The 20,502-nt window shown below is 48.6% G+C and overlaps 5 protein-coding genes across 5 annotated transcripts; 3 read left to right on the top strand and 2 right to left on the bottom strand.

Moving 5' to 3' along the window:
• Nucleotides 1-2,937: 2,937 nt before the first annotated feature.
• On the top strand, nucleotides 2,938-3,924 carry GIQ15_01193 (uncharacterized protein; the record flags this gene model as incomplete). Its single annotated transcript, XM_033548610.1, has 1 exon — nucleotides 2,938-3,924. One exon carries the CDS (start codon nucleotides 2,938-2,940, stop codon nucleotides 3,922-3,924), a length of 987 nt encoding a protein of 328 aa, XP_033409561.1.
• Nucleotides 3,925-8,048: 4,124 nt separating this feature from the next.
• GIQ15_01192 (uncharacterized protein) lies at nucleotides 8,049-8,724 on the bottom strand (the record flags this gene model as incomplete). Its single annotated transcript, XM_033548609.1, has 2 exons — nucleotides 8,049-8,101; nucleotides 8,169-8,724. The coding sequence occupies 2 exons, from the start codon at nucleotides 8,722-8,724 to the stop codon at nucleotides 8,049-8,051; spliced, it is 609 nt and encodes a 202-aa protein (XP_033409560.1).
• A 705-nt stretch (nucleotides 8,725-9,429) lies between these two features.
• GIQ15_01191 (cysteinyl-tRNA synthetase) lies at nucleotides 9,430-11,981 on the top strand (the record flags this gene model as incomplete). Its single annotated transcript, XM_033548608.1, has 2 exons — nucleotides 9,430-9,723; nucleotides 9,792-11,981. The coding sequence occupies 2 exons, from the start codon at nucleotides 9,430-9,432 to the stop codon at nucleotides 11,979-11,981; spliced, it is 2,484 nt and encodes an 827-aa protein (XP_033409559.1).
• Nucleotides 11,982-13,713: 1,732 nt separating this feature from the next.
• Nucleotides 13,714-16,611, top strand: GIQ15_01190 (beta-glucosidase 1; the record flags this gene model as incomplete). Its single annotated transcript, XM_033548607.1, has 6 exons — nucleotides 13,714-13,773; nucleotides 13,835-13,974; nucleotides 14,037-14,134; nucleotides 14,193-14,586; nucleotides 14,639-16,298; nucleotides 16,369-16,611. 6 exons carry the CDS (start codon nucleotides 13,714-13,716, stop codon nucleotides 16,609-16,611), a joined length of 2,595 nt encoding a protein of 864 aa, XP_033409558.1.
• A 1,758-nt stretch (nucleotides 16,612-18,369) lies between these two features.
• Nucleotides 18,370-20,453, bottom strand: GIQ15_01189 (class I alpha-mannosidase; the record flags this gene model as incomplete). The annotated part of the gene is made up of 4 exons (XM_033548606.1): nucleotides 18,370-18,664; nucleotides 18,730-19,235; nucleotides 19,288-19,832; nucleotides 19,889-20,453. 4 exons carry the CDS (start codon nucleotides 20,451-20,453, stop codon nucleotides 18,370-18,372), a joined length of 1,911 nt encoding a protein of 636 aa, XP_033409557.1.
• Between the last annotated feature and the right edge of the window lie 49 nt (nucleotides 20,454-20,502).

Genomic DNA, 20,502 nt, shown 5'->3' with positions numbered 1-20,502 from the left:
AGAAAGCCGCGATCAATGATAGGGGGCCCAAAGCACCATTGTGTCGTCAATATCCAGGAAAAAGTAACTATCGAATAACGAACAAGAGCTTGTCCGACGCGTCTCAGGCAACAGTCTGCGGAGATCCTTTTACTAATAAATGCTTGCTGTGTCAAAAGAAGTGATAGGAATGCCAGGCTCGTCCAAAGCCATCCGATCTTGACAAAGTATACGTTGAAGACGTTTCCCTTCCTGGCAAAATAATTGACTGGCTCCAAGGACTGCGAATGTATTGCTGACGAGCTCGGAGGGTTTGCGGTTGGTGATATCCGCGCGTACAGTGAGCCTAGGATCAGAGTTATGGGGTAGATGGCAAGGAAGACGGCGGGCGGCTGTGAATGACTGTGGGCAGTTGGCTGTTTCGGCTTGGACGATTCTGATGCTGCCACATTTCCGGAAGCCATGTTTGCGAAGCGAATAGGGAAGTCCAATTCAGGTGTGCGGATATGTAGTGAAGGCGCAGGAAAAGTGCTGCAGCATATCTAAAGCCTGTATAACCATATACCGCCGTGACACAGATTTTTTAAGATCCTGCGCAGCGGTTGTTGGCATTCTTTTATGTCGATGTTCAAAGTTGGATGTTTATGACGTCGCGATTGCGCCGGCACGTGACAAGCTTAAACTCCGAGGTAAAATAGCTTATCTCGAGGTCGAACTTGTTTGATCTTGTTTTCTTCATTCCAACTGGCAAGAGAAGCGAGTCTGGTGTACGAGGGAGCTGGCACGGCCGGAGAGACCATTCGCGCTGAATATACGGAGCACTCGACCTTCCGGACAATGCTCTATGGGCCGATATTCGGGGTGCTTACATGGTGATCCGTGAACCTTGCCTATACGAGGGAGAGTTATTCAAGCAACGGGATCTTCATGCATCTTGACATTAGATACAGCGTTAGTTGTTGGAAGGTAACTATGTACCACGGAGATGAATCCGGCCAGCAAACCCGCCATTTTGGGGGTGGGAATGCAGTCCTCGCCCCCCCGACAGGCTCTGGGGCTCGCAATATACACCGATACATCAAAGGGCCGTCAGGAAGCCAAGTTGGCTTTAGGTCGAGGGTACCTGAACCTGCACACCCTGCCTTGGCTTACCCGACTCTTATCGCCTCGCTTTTAGCGTCGGACGCACAAGTACAACACCTCTCCGCCCCTTGCAGCTAGCGTTTTTCTCGAAATGCCGTTTACATATAAACTATTCTCGAATCTAGCCTGTGAAACTTCAAAAGCCGGGACAATGTCACCTTGGGGCTCGTTGCACTCTAGGGTAGGAGCTTCAGCCATATTCCATAGGTGGAAGGACGTACTGCGCCAAATATTCTCCCTCTACGAGTCGGCATTCTCCCTCTTCCCCTCTCCCCCCTATTTTTTGTTTATGTTAAGATGCGTTTTTAAGGTATCATCACGGTACCCCTTTATTGACAGGCTAATTATTGAATTGCCGCTTGCTAGCACCCACTCAAACCACATGGTGACTACCAACGGACCTATCTCGATGCTACGGGGGAATCCCAGGACCTGCGTTATGTTTCGCAGCTAAGATATGGAGCTTAACGCTTAGCTCAAATAACGCAACGTCACAAGCCCCCATGGTGCTACAAGGGCAGATGATGATGGACTTGGCGGAAATGACAGAAAATTACTACCATTTGCCGTATTTGCTTGAAGGCTCTTTGAACGACAGTGACTAATTCCTGCAGCTACGCCGTTTGCAAACTCGAAAACTGCAAGTTGTGGCTTACTTTCTTGAAAGTTTCACCGAATTTTATTCGACGATGTGCTGCGGCATGTCATGCCTATATGGACCCTTGTTCTCTTCCTACGTCCAGGGCTAACTTCATCCCCAAAGAGAAGGTTGTGTTTCTTTAAATATAAGAACTCTTCTATAATTTGAGGCTGCTATAGCCCAGTTATCCAACCCTCCGGTAGGTATGGGATTCTGGGCAGGAAGAAAGTCTCCGAAAATCCCATCCACGAATTTTGTCGATGTGGTTAACTGAACCCTACATGACGCATATTCGCTCTTGCAAACGCGCCAATAGCCACATCATGGTTATTGGCTCCCGAGAATGTTGGAAAGACAATAAGTTGGTGAGTGGGTGACTTTGAAATGTACTCTCTTAGGCGTCGAGGGTACATTGACCGCCTAGTGTTTACCTACATCTTCGAGGTATCCACACCACCCTGTCTTTGTAACGCCACGGCATGGTGACAAACTGCTCGACACAGCCCTGCTTCCTGGAGTCTCAGGCTTTTGTTTCTTTTTATACTTTCAATTTCTATATTCTGTCTGCATATATCCCGATTCCCCACAGGAAATGGAATGAAAGTTCGAATATTCGAATCAAAGTATCACCGCCGTACTGCGCACGGATCATTTTGTTTCTGTATCAAAGGAAAAAAAAAGCAAAAGTCTGGGGCAGCATAAATACCGATAACCGATATAAGTACTCCCTATGAAGTACATCCTTGATCCTTCAAGTCACCCATCTTCACCTACCTTCGACCTTCTTCAGTCAACCCCATAGTAAACAGCTTTTTTCTAAGCCTCTCTTACCCAACGCAACATCAGTGAACCAGAAATCTTTCGCCATCCTTCATTACATCTACCACTTTGTGCTTCTCTTACCTTGTGCTCTTCCAGGAGAGACGGATTTTCCCACCACTTCTAACAGATGCCTTCAGAGGGCGTCCCCAAGTGCCAGCGTTGTCGTAGGGACCACAAAAAGGTTAGGAATACAGCTAACACATTTAAACTCCCCCTTATGCTTGAGAGTTTCTAACGAGGTCTAGTGCTCACCCGAGAACAGGCAATGGCCAGGGACGAAGTGTGATCGTTGCGAGAACTACGGCTATGAATGCTCTGAAAATTTAATGGCACGAAGGTCATCTCAAAAAGATATGGAGGCCTCACGGCCAGTCAACCGCCTTATGGAAGCCTACCCTCAAAATAGGTTCTTTGGCTGCCACCCAGAACTCTCACGAACGTTGGCAGTGCGCCCTCAGATTCCTACGGTCGGCACAGTACATCAACAGACACACTACCAGTCGCCTTGGGCAGGGTTATTTGACTACCTCCGGAATACCGACTGGCTTAGTTTAACATGTTCTCCTGTCCCGATGATCTCTAATCCCTTCGTTACTATGTTTCGGTCGTCCACTTGTCCCGTCCCTGACCTTTCGGCAACCCCACTTGGCCAGCGGCTAATGTACCTGGAAGCATTCGCGCAAAGCCAAAGATACATGCAAGATCCTTCAGTTGCACTCTCTACCTCTCCCCTAGATACCTCCCTAAATCTCATGGCCACACGATTACAGAGGGATTTCCCTCGCATCACCGCCATGTTTAGCTTTGACGAACTCATTGCCGTATGTGGGACCTACGTTCGCTATGGCTCCTACTGGAATGTGTTTAGAAATGCGCTACAGACGGACGAGATACTGCTTGTTGATTCAGCTTATTCGTTCGACATGGACATGCCAAAAACTACATTTGAGAGCGCTCAGCAGATTTGGCTATGCCCTGAGTTTGGGTTGAAGCAATTCTGCCAGAAATTATCCGGCGTTAGCCAGATGATATCCGACCTAGCTCGAACCGAGCAACATTCAGAAGCGCGAGCATTTCTTGCTGCTAAGATACCCGACCGCATCGAAGAAGTTCTTGGGCCGCGGATGTCTCCCACCACAATACACAACTACCCTTCCCCTTACTTCCCACCTGATACGATGACGAGCTCTCCCGTGGAATTAACAGACGGAGACGTGTATTCACCGTCCACCTCCACTGGCGGCGACGGGTCCGATGACGGCTATTCATTAGATGGGAGGGGCTTTCAACCCATGACGGAAAATGGCCGCTATAATGATGCCCGCTTTTGGGTTAATTAAACTAACTAGTTCACGATTTTCTAATGTCTCGGCACGGCTTGCATCGAGGATGGGTGGGTGGGTGGGTGGCAGGGGGAAGGCATAATTATACAGTTCTTTCAAGATGAGTAATTTTCCGGGCGTCTGAACAAACAGGTTATCTCATTCCTATGATTTTCTTTTTCTCCCTCTCCTTTCTTCGTGGGCGGATTTTCCATTACCAAAGACTCACTTTTGTTTGTATTATCTTTGCATTCTAAACGTACTTTTCTTAGCGGCGCATACTCTTGTTTCTATCACTGGCTGAATGGATTATTGAGTGGGTAACCACAATGCTCCCGACCCTATACGTTTCTCTTCAGGTTAGACCATTTGTCCAAGGAAAAGGAGACCGGGATTTTCATGCTGTGTTTGTACGGTGGCTGGGGATTGACATGACTTGCAGTCTGCCCATGACTCCGCTAACAGGCGGGATCCATGATAGCCGACGCCATGCAGCGGGAATAGGCATCGTTGGTAGATTTCCCACCGCCAGGTCGACTCCGTCTGTTGGAATAGCGTTTCCATTTTTGTCTCCTTTGCCGCTCGATACCATTTTGCACTGCGTGGGAGGGCAATCTAAATTAGAACAAAGGCCCAACCAGTCTGCTAGTGCGTAAGCGGACCTAAGATCCCTTCTTCTGGGGATGGAAGAGCAGTCACTACTGGACTACGGACTGGGGCGAGGGCACATCGGCTGCAACCTAGATACCACACTCCCTAGTCTCTGAAATGCATCAGGATTTGCTATCTATTGGTCCCTTGAATATATAGTCGGATAATGAGATGACAAAGGCGGCGTATGAGAACCCTGATCTGACCCCTAGCGCAATGCATACTCTACGGTAGCTGACCAGACTCTGACTCAAAACCATAATTACCAGGAGTGTGAATGAAAAGGAGAGAATAAACAAGGCGTCAGGAGTAAAAACCCTTACTCCCTCGCCAATGCATCGCCAATGACATGGCAGGGTGAGTCCCAAACAGATTTGAACCCTAGCCACAGGATCTTGACCCTCTGCGCTAATTGCCCATGGATGCACCGGGCCAGCTGGAAGGCAATTTATATTTCCTTTTTCCTTTCATATACGCCCCCCTTTTTGGGTTAATGTCATGCAGGTATGGCGGGCCAAGCTGAGGGGCTGACCCTTGATACATGGTTTCCTATCACTGGCTATTAGTTACCCTGTCAGAATCATCCAGACGGGCGGTACCTTACATGCTGGTAGGATCCGTCGCACGCATTTCGATGAAGTACAGCTTGACTAGCTATAGAGAGCGAGAGAGAGAGAGAGAGGAGCTACGCATAATAAGACAGACTGCGTAGAAGTTGGTCCTACAAGGAGTCAGCTTTGTTTTTCAAGGCTCGCAACACAGGCTCCTTTTTGTTGGCGTCGAGGTGTGCTAGTAATAGAATGAAGTAGCAAACGGTTAATAATGAAGGGGACGGCAGATTCTTCACTGCTTATCTTGATCTTGTTTTTTATGCGGTTACAAATAGTGTATCCATCAACCTGTGCGGCTTTGAAATTGGGTTTGTGCCTATAATGCTTGTATATATTGCAGGCGGGTGGAGGTTCACCGCTCAACGGGCCATAGTACAACTACTATGGCCATATAAAATATGGTGGAAATGGCGGAGTTCTCCTTGCAGGTTCAGAGTCCTAATAACGGTTTAGTACCTGTACGCCGCCTCTTTACCAGTGGGTTCCGTGGTCTTCTTCTCGATGTGATAGGGACATGCAGGAGATGTTACATAATATCTGTAAGGTATTCACCTGTACTTCGATACTTGGGAAGGGTAGCAGTTTGGGGGCGCTGAACTTGTCAGGGTACGAGCAAATAACTGAATAGGAGATCTGAAGAACACTCCGGTTGGATAAAACTAAAGGGAAACGTAGATACCACCAACAGAACGGGCGGTATTATGCAGGGAAGCCGAGACATCGCCGGGGGATCATGTGGCAAGAGTAACGATGATAGCATGAAGGAATGAGCATGGGCGGCATCCCTGGATCATGATAGGCAGGGTGGTTCCATTTTCAAACAAAGAAAAAGGACAGGAACGATACCTGGTTACCTTAGCAGGTGCAAACAGGGGACAAGTCTGCGAAGGGATCCCCTAGGATGAGGTTTCTCTGACCCTTGTGCTCCGTAAATCGTGTTTGCTTTTTCCGTCCCGAGTGCCTGGGACCAATTGGGACTGAATAATAAGAGCCGTAAGAGTGGGATCTGGGATAAATGGGGGGACAGAGAGGATTGGGCGTTGTTCCGTCCGGGTAACCCGAGAATCCTTTTTGTTAGAGCAGAAAGTTTAGCTAAGGCGTTATATGACAGCGAAGATAATCTGTATCCGGAGTATAATAGATGGTCCTATCACACCGTTTGTGCCCTCGAGTTCACGGACCCTTTTTTTTTTGGCTCTCCATCCCCTATGCACGCGCGGTAATGCATGATACGTGACAGTCATCCCGGTCCTAGTCTGTCAGGTCAGCTCAAAAGCAAAATTCGCGGGGCGTATAGGAGCTAATTATTGATCGCCAGCTTGTCAAAATGGCGAGGTGCAGATGACCTAAACGAACCGACGGGCTTTTAAGGAGTAACACAGGGTTACCACCCAGAAATTGGCCTAATCTTTGCCAGCCCGGATGCGTCTTGATACCTTCCTATAATGGTGGAGCGTTGCACACCTCATAAAAACGTGGATGGTGAGACGTATTTTGGGACCCAGAGGTGCGTTGGAGATGGCTTTTAACATGTCCACGTCGGTACTCATGTACCTAATGTATTAAAGTCCAGACAGGCTTCTTCTAAGCCCCATTTAGTGATTGTCGGGAATTCAAGAAAATAAAGTTCAAGTCGGCTACTGAAGAATGGCTCTCCAGGCCCGTCGGGTTGGATGATTGCGTGTATCATCGTTGGTGCCGGTGTCAAAGAGACAATCCGCGATTTCGATTGCGCCCCTTGACCCAACAGGCTGGCTGTTGTCCGGGCCGGGGGTACTAGTCCCGGTAGCAACCCACGAATAACATCGCCCCTTTGTTTCTCGAAATATTCAGCTCTTTGGGTCCCTTCTCGGCGATGCGCTAAGTACGTACATTGTATGTGGTACTATTGACACATAGTAAGGCGAGGGCCAAACCCCGTTTCCTCGTTTTCGAGCTTGTGATGATGACCGCAGGCTACTCAATACCGGTGGCCAAATCCCGTCGATAAACACAGCCAGTAACCAACGTTAGCTTGGTTTAAAACCAACCCGCGGTACTCGAAACGTGGAGAGTTGAGGCACATATACGGGTAGATCATATAATGAGAACCTCCAATGTAATTTGGTGAATGGTGCAACTTCTGGCATGCTATATCCTAGGAGACGACTAGGATGCAAAGCCCTATAACACAGCCTAACCTTTATCTTGTAATCACATAAGCAGGATACACAATCCCACCACATTTGCCATATATAAAAAGTAAAAATAAAAAGGTAAAATCATGTCATCACCGTTAAAGGAAGGCGAAGAGGAAAATTGAGAGGAGGGCTGTTAAATTTGGAGAAATCTTCACAACTGTTGTCATACTGTTGGATAAAACGTTCTTGTGGCCCCTTGCGTACGACCCTTCGGATGCGGGTAAACATCCCACGTCGTAAATGGCGGAAAGTAATCTAAAGGTCATGCATCCGATCACAAAAGTTTGGTATCTTGGTGTGTCACAGAGTGAAGGAAGCGATAAATACCCAATTCTTAACAGACCCAGAGAGCTTTCTTCCAATGGTGTCCCATAGAGTGTACTACTCTTAGGATGACTTCGACTTTGGCTTAGCTTCGACACTAGCAGTTTCCAGGGAGCCTATAATTTCCTTCCCGTGATAAAAGGTTGCAATGGATGGAAACACAATCCATAGCCCACTAAATAACAATATACTTGTAAGCGATGTTACACAGTTTCAAGCCAGCGAGAATACATGCTTAGACAATGTTCTTGTACAATAGTTAAGAGGAGGTCACTTACTTTGGTAGGATCCATAGAAATATCAAAGTGAAGAGATCATTGTGCCCCACATTATCATATCCCGAATATACCTCGTTGAGCCCTTGATTGTTCTATAGTCAGAGGCAGTTCATGTATAGAGCCAGAAATGCATGGAATTCCCTTGGGGTCGCTGAGGTTTATAGTTGCAAGTATAGAAAGACGGTGCCAGACATAAAGCTGTGTTTCGGAGCACTTACCATAAAGTACCGTCTTACTCAAGGTCATAAGACTGGCGCTAAACACGGCCAGTAATGCCTGAGCACCTGGAGTCCCTGTCACAGATGTTTTCTGCATGATAGACCATCCAACTGCCTCTTTGGACGACTTGCCGGATTTACGGACAACACTGACCGGCTTGGCTTGGGCCCAGACAATGAAAAGATAATAGGCATACAAGGCCGTCTCAATAACATTCAGTGTAGCTTGTGCGGAAGTGAATCCGTTTCGAGAGTTGAATGCAGGCCAGCCGTAGATGTAATCAATTGTCCCATAGAGCGCGTAGGGAGACCAGAAGAAGTGATATGCCCCACCAGGCATACTATGCGGTCGCAAAAGCACATATCCTGTATCCCATATGACCACCGGAACTGATATAATCAGCCATGCCAGCACAAGGCGCGATGGGGAGTGAGCCCATTGGCTTAGTTGCCTGCGCGTAGCCGACTGAGGTTGCGCGTTTGTGCCCTTGGGTGAGGCGGAACTAGAAAGAGCGGGAGGGGGGAAATCCTCAGGGTGTTTCCGTGTGCCCACCATTGTGATAGAAGTTCTTTTCTGAAGAACTCGAGGATGACCTGTATATTCATAAACCAGACACTTTGGAGGGAGTAAAAGCAACGTTTTAATGGGATATCGAGTTAGGGGTTTATGGGGTTATCGCCGGACGATGTCACCTGACAATATGATTGCTGACTCACCATGTCGGAATAACTATGTCATGTGATGTGGTGAGTTACGTAATTTAGTAATGAGCTTACGTAACAGATGACTGGCTCAGGTCCCGATTTTATATTCAGAGTCGACAAGTTCCTTTATAAACATAGGCTCATTATCAACTAAGAAGACCTTCTGATGCCAGTTGGCCAGATAACTAGCCGTATGGATTATCTAGATTTGAGCATTATGTCTCCATATAACTATGCTATGTTGCTGGCGGGGCAAATACGATTTTGCCTCGTTCATACCTGAGATAAGAGCAGAAAGCTGACGAAGCTATACATTATGATATATAACTGTTGAAAGGCCATAAATTAACTACTAAGGTATTTAGTAAAGCATGACCTTTGGCACATTTTGCAGGGCTCCGGCTAGACTACTAGGTACCAGGTACCGTTTTGGATTCTATGAGTCAATGTTGAATACGCCTCCGTCTCCCAACATAAATATTTTGTCTAAACTAAATCTACGATAAAAAGGCTTCTTGTTGACTGTTGATAATAGAATATCATTGCATGCAATACCATGTCTGCCATGGACGAACAGCCCCTTTGGCATGAGCCGCCAACCCATCCGAATTGTACCCCGCCGCCTCTCAAGCTATGGAACTCATTGACTCGATCTAAGACCCTTTTTATCCCAAGGGACCCAGATGGCCAGAAAGTCACTTGGTATGCTTGTGGACCAACTGTCTACGACGATGCTCATCTCGGACATGCCAGAAACTATGTTACAACAGACATACTTCGCCGCATCATGAGGAATTACTTCCACTTCGACGTAAAATTCATCATGAACATTACTGATGTGGATGATAAGGTATACATACATATATAAATACCTATCATTCCCAGTCTAGGGCCAAATGCTAACCAACGAGGCTCTAGATAATCATTAGGGCACGCCAGCAACATCTTTTCGCCGATTTCATGGCTAAACACCCTACTATAGACGCCGAAGTAATACAGACTGCACAGTTGGCATTTTCAACTTTTGTAGGGAAACATCTACCCCTCCTGAGTTCCGACATCCAGCCGCCAGACTTCCACGTGGAGGCCGAGAAGACATATGCGTTTGTGATCAACGGAGGTGCCCTCGAAGGAAACAAGAAACCTGGCTCCGACGAAGCTAAGATCAAGATGAATATCAAGAGCGGCTCGCTAGCAGCGAAAACTATTACGGAAGGTCTAGAAGAAATAAACAAAGCCACTGAGCCGGGGTCATCGGCAGATGCGGGTAGTGACCCTTCCCGGACGTCGAATACATCCCAACTCACAAGTGAGGCCTTCTCTAAAGCCTGTGAAGATGTCTTCCTGGTCTACCTTGATTCTGTCGGTGGCTCATCCATTTGCGGTAATGATTATTCTCTGTTCGAGAAGTTAACCAAAAACTACGAAAACCGATTTATCGAAGACATGCGATCCTTGAATGTCCTTGACCCGGATGAATTGACAAGGGTGACTGAATATGTGCCTGAGATTGTCAGCTTTGTGGAAAAGATTGTTGAGAATGGGTTTGCCTATTCTACTCCAGATGGATCTGTCTACTTTGATATCAATGCTTTTGAAAAATCTGGGAATTATTACGCAAAATTGGAGCCCTGGAATCGAAATAATAAGAATCTTCAAAAAGACGGGGAAGGTTCCTTGACAAATGTTGTGACGACTAAGCGTTCGAGGAATGACTTTGCACTTTGGAAAGCATCTCGACCGGGAGAACCCAGCTGGCCTAGCCCCTGGGGTAGTGGCCGGCCAGGCTGGCATATCGAATGTTCCGCAATGGCATCTGCTAAGCTAGGTGATCAAATGGATATTCATTCTGGTGGTATTGATCTTGCATTTCCTCATCACGATAACGAACTCGCTCAGAGCGAAGCGTGCTGGCATGGGACTCAGTGGGTAAATTACTTCCTCCATATGGGCCATCTCTCAATCCAGGGTTCGAAGATGTCCAAGTCACTCAAAAACTTTACTACCATCAGGGAAGCGCTTGATAGAGGCACCTGGACCTCCCGAAGCTTGCGAATTGTATTCCTTCTTGGTGGCTGGCGAGAAGGAATTGAGATCACTACGGATATGATTAATGCCTCACGCGCCTGGGAAGAGAAACTGAACAACTTTTTTCTGAAGGCGAAAAATTTCACGACCCCGCAAGACTTATCTCTTAAAGTAGGCGATCCGAACACTGGTGATACCCTGTCCACGTGTCTCAAGATGGCTCAAGACAAGGTTTTCAACGCTCTATGCAATTCATTCGATACCCCTGCTGCAATGAATGCTATATCGGAGCTGGTTTCGAACTTTAACAGCGCTGAAGGTCCTGGATTGAACGGTACTGTTGTTAAGAGCGCTGCAAAGTGGATCACGTCCATGGTCAATATTTTCGGGCTAAATGGCGCGGCTTCACCAGATAGTCCCGATATTGGGTGGTCTGGCATTGATGTCCCAGAATACGCAAAACCGTACTTGAATTCCCTCTCTACTGCCCGCGACGCACTTCGCCAGCTTGCCAAATCAAAATCTACTGTCTCCGCCGAAGCTCTAAACAGTATCCTTTATCCTTCGATGGATCATGAACCTATACCCGACCTGGCACGCCCGTATGCACGGGTTCTCGCAGACTTCAAAGAAAGAATACTATCCTTAGGGGTAGATGGCTCTGAGATAGATCAAAAGCAACTGTTGATACATTGTGATCGAATTCGAGATGTTGATCTATTTGACCTTGGAGTTTATCTAGAGGACCGAGAAAATGAACCTGCTCTAGTGCGTCCAGTCACCGGTGACCACATCAGAGCTCGACAAAGGCAAGCTGAACAAAGGCTGCAAGCACAGCGACGAAGAGAGGAGGACGAACGAAAGCTTCTTGAGAAAGCAGAAAAGGGGAAACTTAGTCCCTGCGATATGTTCCGTACCAGCGAGTTCAGCGCATGGGACAAGGACGGTTTGCCAACGAAGGATTCATCAGGCAATGAAATTACTAAGAGCCGCAGCAAGAAGCTGAAAAAGGACTGGGAGAGACAGAAGAGAGCGCATGAGGCGTGGTTAACCAGTAACTCCGGGCAGCGTGAAGGTTAACCCAAGGCACCGGCCTGCGCTTAGGGTTCATCGAGTATGCTGCATAAGATTCAATGTGAATAGCATCCATTGGCCACTTGGTATATATTGAGTTGTGTGCGTTACTTAGGTACGTGAGTTTATACAACTCTGAAGCCGTTTCCACAAGATAGAGTTAGTAGCCTAGACAGACGTCATGAGACAATAATGAACATATCCAAATCGTTTCCTAACCTAGGTAACATTATGAAATGTGATCAATGTGCATCAGTGGCTTTATACAACAGAAGCTTATCAACGACTGTACTCTGGACGACTCTACAAGCATCCTGTCTCGATGTTCTTGGATAGAAGCTCGGTGTACAATCTAGTTACCTATTCACACCGCTCGGCTTAACATATAGTGTCTTTCTAATATTGAATTACGTGTATATACAAGTATAAACTTGTTTGGCATAGTAAGGCCTTTTCGTAACTGACAGGTAGTACTAGGTATATTACAATCTAGATCTTCCACAATATTTGAGATGGCCCTCCCAAACCTGACATGCTCTGGGTGGATATCTCCTTGACGGCAGAGATGGCCCAGAGTCGAAGTGAGATGGCCAAGAGGTGCTCGAACAAGAAGTCTAACATGTATAGAGCTGTATCATCCATGATATCATCAGACTCTGTTAATCTTAATCCTTGGATGTCTCGTTAATTTATCCTTGGATCTGCCTGTAAAAGGGTAAATATAGACTTTTGGCAGAGATATCTCCCAAGAAATTGCACTCGCCCAAGAGCTGTCGACACCGCATCGGCCTTTGCTCTCCAGACCGAAGCTTCGGGTATCGTGAAGTGTCTCGACGCGGTGCGACGCCGAAATGCTACCGTTGCAGGGGCATAGCTCTTCCTTGCGGGGTAGAAAACAAGAAGAAAGTCACCATCCATCTGTGCGCTGGACACGAGGCCGGAGCTGCCTTGGTATACAGACGGCGACTTGGAACATTTGACAGACGAGGAGAGGAACATGCCAACCCTGCGTCCTCCGTAACACGGCGCCAACTATCATCGAGCGTGAGCGTGTTTGACAGGCTTGACAGCGTCTTGATATCGCGATCCCTGAAGCTGTATAAAGTCCCGTGACCAGGGCCTGTCTTTTAAGATGTTGCGAACTGGACCAGGGGCAAGGATGCAGAGATACTCTCTTGATAGCTCGCCGCGAGAGGGAACGCCGGAATGAAAGGACGAAGCAGCGGTGTCTGGAGCCTAGAGGGAGCCTAGAGCGTCGGATAGCGGCCAGCTGACTCCTATAACTGCTGCCCAGGATACGCACCTGCAATGCGATCCTGCGATGCCAGTGAATATGGCCGGTGAATATAGGCCCGGGAAGCAGGCAAAAGCAAGCTCTCGCTAGATTAGTTGCCAGGCCCGGTGGAACAGTGCAGATCAGCGGAGATTGGGCTTCCAGGGCAGAGTGACTTCAGCTTCTGGTGGCGGCCACATAGCACGGCGAGGTACCTGTGTACTTGCAGGCTGGCAGGGGCTGTCCATATAGTTGCTGGGAGAGTGGCATGTTGGCGTCGCTCTTCCCCACCCGTGGCGTTGCTCTCGCTGGTTTATTTGTTGTTTGCGGGATCTGGTAAATAGTTGATAGGAGCCCCAGCTTCATATGAAGTCGTCCGGCCTGCTCCTTTCGTTGTTCTTCTCAAGTTGCAGCTTTATTTACTCCAGCGCGAAGTTGGTATAGACGACTTGAGCTGAACTCATCATGTGGCTTCGGTGGTGCCCGTTGGTGGCCCTCGCCATCTCGAGCATAGCTACGGCAGAGGTATGTGGAGAAGAGAAGCAGAGAAGAAGAAGTCAATGTGCTAACAGTACGCGTGGAATAGGAAAACTGGTCGTCGCCGCCATACTATCCCTCGCCATGGACCAAGGGAGACGGAGAATGGGAGGAGGCCTATAACAAAGCCGTTCACTTTGTCTCGCAGCTTACGTTGGCCGAGAAGGTCAACCTGACAACCGGTGTCGGGTATGCTATATCAGGAATAAAAAAGAAGGTTAGACGAGTGAAGGATGCTAACTATTTGGTAGATGGATGCAAGAGTCTTGCGTTGGACAAGTTGGAGCTATTCCTCGCCTTGGGTTCCGCTCTCTGTGTATGCAGGATGGACCTCTCGGTATGAGGTTTGGTAAGTGAAGTACAGGCTCATTCAGTGCACTCGGAGTCACTAATTGTTCTTTAACTAGGCGACTACGTGACTGCATTCCCTGCCGGCATCAACGTTGCCGCTACATGGAGCAAAGAGCTAGCCTACCTCCGCGGAAAGGCGATGGGAGAGGAATTCCGTGATAAAGGCGCAGATGTGATATTGGGCCCTGCAATTGGACCCCTGGGAAGGTCGCCAGATGGAGGACGAAACTGGGAAGGTCTAGGACCCGACCCTGTTCTGGCTGGTGAACTCGTCGCGGAGACTATCAAGGGTATGCAGAAATCTGGTGTTGTTGCTTGCGCAAAACATTTTATTGCAAATGAACAGGAACGCTTCCGTATTGCTGCCGAAGCACAAGGATATGGGTTCGACATCTCGGAGAGCTCTAGCTCTAACGTTGACGATGTGACGATGCATGAGCTTTACCTTTGGTAAGGTGCTAATTCTCGTGGTTAGCCGGTATATCTATTAACTGTCTTACAGGCCCTTTGCAGATGCCGTTAGAGCTGGAGTTGGCGCCATTATGTGCTCATACAACCAAATTAACAACAGCTATGGCTGTGCCAACAGTTACACACAGAACAAGCTGCTCAAGGGCGAGCTTGGTTTCCGCGGCTTTATCATGTCTGACTGGCAGGCACAGCACAGCGGTGTTGGCGCTGCCTTTGCTGGGTTGGATATGTCCATGCCTGGTGACACCCTCTTCGGCACCGGGGTCTCCTACTGGGGTGCTAACCTCACCATTGCCGTTGCCAATGGAACCATCCCGGAGTGGAGAGTCGACGACATGGCCCTCCGTATTATGGCTGCGTATTATAAAGTTGGTCGTGACCAGGCTGAAGTTCCTATCAACTTCAACTCGTGGACAACAAACGTTGAAGGCTACCAGCATGCGCTAGTCAACGAAGGCTACGGTATTGTCAACCAGAGATTGAACGTGCGCGGCCATCATGCACAGATTGCCCGCCGTGTTGCCAGGGATAGCACGGTTCTTCTGAAAAACGAGGGTGTTCTCCCCCTGACAGGAACAGAACAATTCACAGCTATAATTGGAGAAGATGCTGGTCCAAATTTGGGCGGGCCAAATAGCTGCCCTGATCGTGGCTGTGACAACGGAACCCTTGCTATGGGATGGGGTAGCGGAACGACAAATTTCCCTTACCTTGTGACTCCAGATGACGCTATTCAGCGTGAAATCGTATCCAAGGGTGTTGGAAATGTCATGTCTGTCCTCCAGAATGGCGATTTCAACAACATAAAGACGGTTGCAGGCCAAGCCGACGTTGCCTTGGTGTTTGTCAACTCTGGATCTGGTGAAGGGTATATTTCGGTAGATGGAAACGAAGGTGATCGAAAGAACTTGACGGCATGGAAGGGAGGTGAGGAAATGGTCAAACAGGTCACCGCAGTATGCAACAACACCGTTCTTGTCATCCATAGCGCTGGCCCCATTTTGGCTGGAGAATGGCACGATAACCCAAACATCACTGCTATTCTATGGGCTGGTCTTCCTGGCCAGGAGAGTGGAAACGCTCTGGCAGATATCCTTTACGGCAAGGAGAACCCAGGTGCTAAATCGCCTTTCACCTGGGGTAAAACTGCTGAAGACTATGGCACCCATATCTTGAAAGAACCAAACAATGGAAAGAACGCACCTCAGATCAACTTCTCAGAAGGTATCTTCATGGAGTACAGGCATTTTGATAAAGAGAACATCACTCCCGTCTATGAGTTTGGATTTGGATTGAGTTATACCACCTTCTCCTACTCGGGCTTGAGAGTCAGGACGTTACGCGCCAACCCATACAAGCCTACAACAGGCTCCTCGCTGCCGGCACCAAAACTGGGCCATTCTTCGGGAAACTATGCAGACTACCTGTTCCCCGACGGATTCCATGGCGTCACGAAATATATCTACTCCTGGCTAACCTCGACTGACCCAAAGAAAGCATCTGGAGATAGCCACTACGGACTTCCAATCGAGGACTACGTGCCTCCAAACGCCAACAACGGGGACGCACAGCCTTTGCTCCCAGCTAGCGGTGCTCCTGGCGGAAATCCTGGCTTGTTTGAAGATTTGTATGAAGTCTCAGCTGTCATCACCAACGATGGCGACAGAGTCGGCGAAGAGGTTCCACAGCTGGTATGTAACCTTCCCTCCAGTTAGAATTTTAACTCGTTGCTGTCCATCTCACGCTAACATAACCACACAGTACGTTTCCCTCGGTGGCGAGCGTGACGCGAAGATTGTTCTCCGTGGGTTTGATCGGATCCGATTAGCTCCAGGGCAACGATTCAGGTGGAGAACTACCCTCACCCGACGCGATGTATCCAACTGGGACCCGTCACGTCAAGACTGGGTCATCACCGATCACCCGAAAACCATCCATGTAGGCAGCTCTTCACGGAAGTTGCCGCTTCAGGCACCATTGCCTGCTCCGGACCTAGCCTCCTGAGAGTACTTCTTCAAGCATTTGCTTTTATTTCTTGACCGCCTTGGCCTTCTTTTTGACTTCTTGCCATACGTCTTTGTGTCTATAATAAACTAGCAGAACTTGGACATGGATTTGCATAATCGAGTTCCCCGTAACTGCTCCATCCCTATCCGCGTAATGGTCAATGATCTGACCACACTCAGCCTCGACGGAGAATATCGCTGTGTCGGACTATTCTGTAGATCGACCCCAGAGGTGGAACCCCTGACTGCTATGAAACAGTCGACTCATCATATGATCTACTGGAAGGGCATCCATCTCTTGTCGCCTCATGAAGCTAGAACTGACAGGGCCGTTTGCTCCGGAGTCTCATCCTGGTCACCTCGCGCGATGGATAAACATGTGGGTTGATAGGCCTTGACCTTGCTCTCTGGCCAGGTCCTCACGCTTGTCGTCTATCCACTCCTCCAGGCGTTCCTACTACCTAGATACGGAGCACGCCGTGCAGTTAACTAGTGATTATACACTGCAGGCCAATTATATACAGTAGCACGAAATTCCAAGGGACATCCCCATGCAAACATACGGTGTGGATGAATTTGCCACGGTTGAGCTGACGAAAACCCTACGATTCAACACGAGATCGAGACGAGGCTAACGGATGACGATTGTGGCGCTCTCAAGCACACGATAACTCTGCTAATTAGCTTTGATATTCTCAGCCCTACATTCGTTTTATAGGTTCAGAACCACATGCCTCAACTCTTCGTCTGCCGCCCCCAGCATGGTGAGAGTTCGGTGGTTTCGACCAGTACGAAAACGGACAAAGGACAGAGAACAAGGGTGGATTTAAAGATTTGATCCGGGCCATGGCTTGACGCGCAGTGTTTTATATGGCTGAACATGAGTCGGAGTTGTTCCGTGACATATACTCCCTAAAGGTACGGATTTGCTCTTTTAGTCTGGACTATCAGCAACTCCCTTCTCGCGGTCAATGTCGTTTCTCCACACCACTGAAAAGGAATTCTTCTAGCTAAAGATAGGTTATGTTTTATGTTGATTTATATATCCAGTCGTTGGTCGCCCAAATCTGAATCAGCAATGCAAATCCCAATTTATCTAAGTAATGGAGGCCCCCAGCGCCGAGGAATATATATACAATGTTAATTTCCCTCGCCTGGTAGGAAGTATCAGATGAAAGACAAGAGGCTAGTAGCGACTATATATTGTATGGCGTATGGAGTCCGGAACCCTGGAGGTGGATTTCCGTAACAACGTGGTTCCCTGCTCGATGGGGCGCGACTAGCAGCACCAGCTCTCGTTTTGACCATCTCAGTAGCCCAATTGAACACAATATTCCGTGGGAACCTAGCTGGCTCCATGGAAAAAGTCTAATCCCCCTGGATTCGCCCAAACCCTTCACCATGGTAACTGTCGTTCTCGTCGAAAGGCGTGCTCGGTAGGCTAGCCTGAACCACGGTTCGTTTGAATATCTCGGATTCCCTCATTTGGCTTGACCGTTGTATGAAGATCTACATCAAGCGCTTGTTTAGTATACTGAATCAGGGGTATCACGTCGGAGCGGGTTCATGAATGGCTCAACTCTTGATAACAATGGCGAAACCGATGGCCCTATGCGTTTAAAATCTCGAGCTGAGGACGGGCTGGAACAGACCCACGAAGCCCATCAGTGGCTGGCTAGGCGATCTACCACTACCAAATCGGCCCGGGGAGACTAGCGATCGTGAACATTTGAGGCGCAGTGTTAGAGGCTAAACCTTACGAGCGGTATCGAAACGGATGGGCCTCTGTATTAAGCACGTACTCGTCGAGGCTGACGACGTCTGGTTCCGAGAAGATTAGGTAGAAGTATTTGAGGGTTTCAGCAAACCAAAATGATTCCATGCGGTCGGATTTGGTGGGCTGCGGAGCCGTACAGTCATCAAGCGCTGCATGGGCGATGTCAGTGACTGTATACTGGATTATGGTGGTAAACATATTCCATGCTCGATCTAGGAGGGAAGAGTCGCCTGTTAGACGGTAGAGGATGAATATAGATTCAATAGCTTCGGGCCTTGGGATGCGGTCAGCAATTAGCTTTGTAAGGCGTAGCTACACCTGGAAGATTATAGGCCATACCGGAGAATATATCGCTTATCAGGAACCTTGACGGTACCTGGAGTCAAATTCTGTTCTTTGATATAGTCGTCGACGCTCAAATGGGCGCTGAAGTAGGCGTCCTCAATTGCCTTTCGCCACACTTCTTCGTCCCAAGGGCAATTGTTTCGATCCGCACATCTAACTGTACGCATTATTTCTGGCATGATGCCCATACTGCTCTTTTCATACCCCCAAAGACAGCCCTCGACTAGTTTCCTAGCCGTTTCCATCTCCTCGTTACTCTCGAAAGTCTTGGCTGCTAGGGCGACCATTCCACCAGCAAAGCAACTCAGATGCTGGGCTGTTGGCTCGGGGTGGAGCTCAGATAGCGGTATCTTCTTGTTTGCTGTGACGTCGCCTGGAAATAGAATATCTTCGCCGTGTTTGGTCATGGGACGAAAGAAGATATTGCGATCCATAGCGGCAAAGGCGCCTTTGTAGAGCTTTTTATACTGCTCAGAAGCTCCGCCGAGCAGGATATATTGCTGGATATGGTCATTAGTATTATAGACACGAGGATACGAATATGCGTCTCACCTTTGGAAGATACTCGTATAGAGAATCGGCCATGCCTCCAATGGTAAACCTAGAGGATTCATGGAAATTCATTGCCTCGGCATCAATCATAAACGGCCACATACCGGGAATCCTCGTCATGCTCTGCTGCTTGTCAAAGGCATTCATTATCCTCTGAACCGCGTCAAAATACTGTGGATTGCCCGTGAGCTGGGTGAGACGCGTAAATTCAAGCGTGAGTGATCCAATCTCAGCAACGAGCATCTGGTCACTTGCCTTTGGTCTAGCACCGCCAGCAGCTTTCTTGAAGTCCCAGTGAGCGATTGGCATTCGGTTCGGGGTGTCAAAGGCCACGTAAAGCATCTGTCCTATTTCTTCCGCTTTGTGCAGAAGGGAAGGATACTTCTGCCCGCTTACATCGTAGGCACCCAGAAGGCCACCCAGGTAGCGGATGTTAGTCTCGAAGACATTGACCTCGTCTAGAGAACAGTTGTTAAAGTCAATGCTGTCGACGGCCTTGATAGCTTCTTGAAACTCGTCGTACAGACCCATTATCCACAGAGTATCTGACACATAGTTAGCTGGGGTGCAACATAGATATAGGACGATATAGAGGACTCACCGAGTCCATCAACGAGCGAGGCAGCCCATCCGCCGAACGGGTTTACAGCCTTCCCCGACAGCGGCGCAACTTCATCTGCCATCCATGCATGGGCTTTATAGCCATTCCACGCATGCGAAAAGTTCCCCTTGACGGCTTCCAGTCGCGTCAGCCGCACCCGACGCGCATCCTCGCTTTCTTTGCCCGAAAAGCGATGCTGAATCAGCGGGATGCTGCTGGGATTGCCCTGAGGCATTGGAATCATGGAGCGCACTGCATATTTCTGGGGTACATGAGCCCAGGAGAACGGTCCGTCTGGTTCCTTGACGACGGGTGGTGGCTGGTGGAAGGAATAGTTCTTAAAGATCAAGAAGGCGACGAATAACGCGAGGACAAAGACGATGGGTTTGCGTCTGACATACGGCATCGCCATGTTTGTTCGTGCCTCAGCGGCTTTCCATGGAGTCGAGTTTACGCTGGCCGGGTTATCGCAGCCTGCCGGTTGTTCTCGTCGCGGTGGTTGAAATGTCGTCGATGTTGATGTCGATGTCGATTTGGCGATGTGGCGATGGCCTAAACTAAACATCGGCCCCTGGAGTCTCTGACCACCACAACGCCAGACCAAGCACCAAGCA

Source organism: Arthroderma uncinatum (assembly GCF_011692745.1).
Source record: "Arthroderma uncinatum strain CBS 119779 chromosome Unknown scaffold1, whole genome shotgun sequence".
NCBI classification, from domain to species: domain Eukaryota; kingdom Fungi; phylum Ascomycota; class Eurotiomycetes; order Onygenales; family Arthrodermataceae; genus Arthroderma; species Arthroderma uncinatum.
The sequence above is the reverse complement of the archived record's forward strand: the minus strand, read 5'-3'. Positions and strand labels throughout refer to the sequence as shown.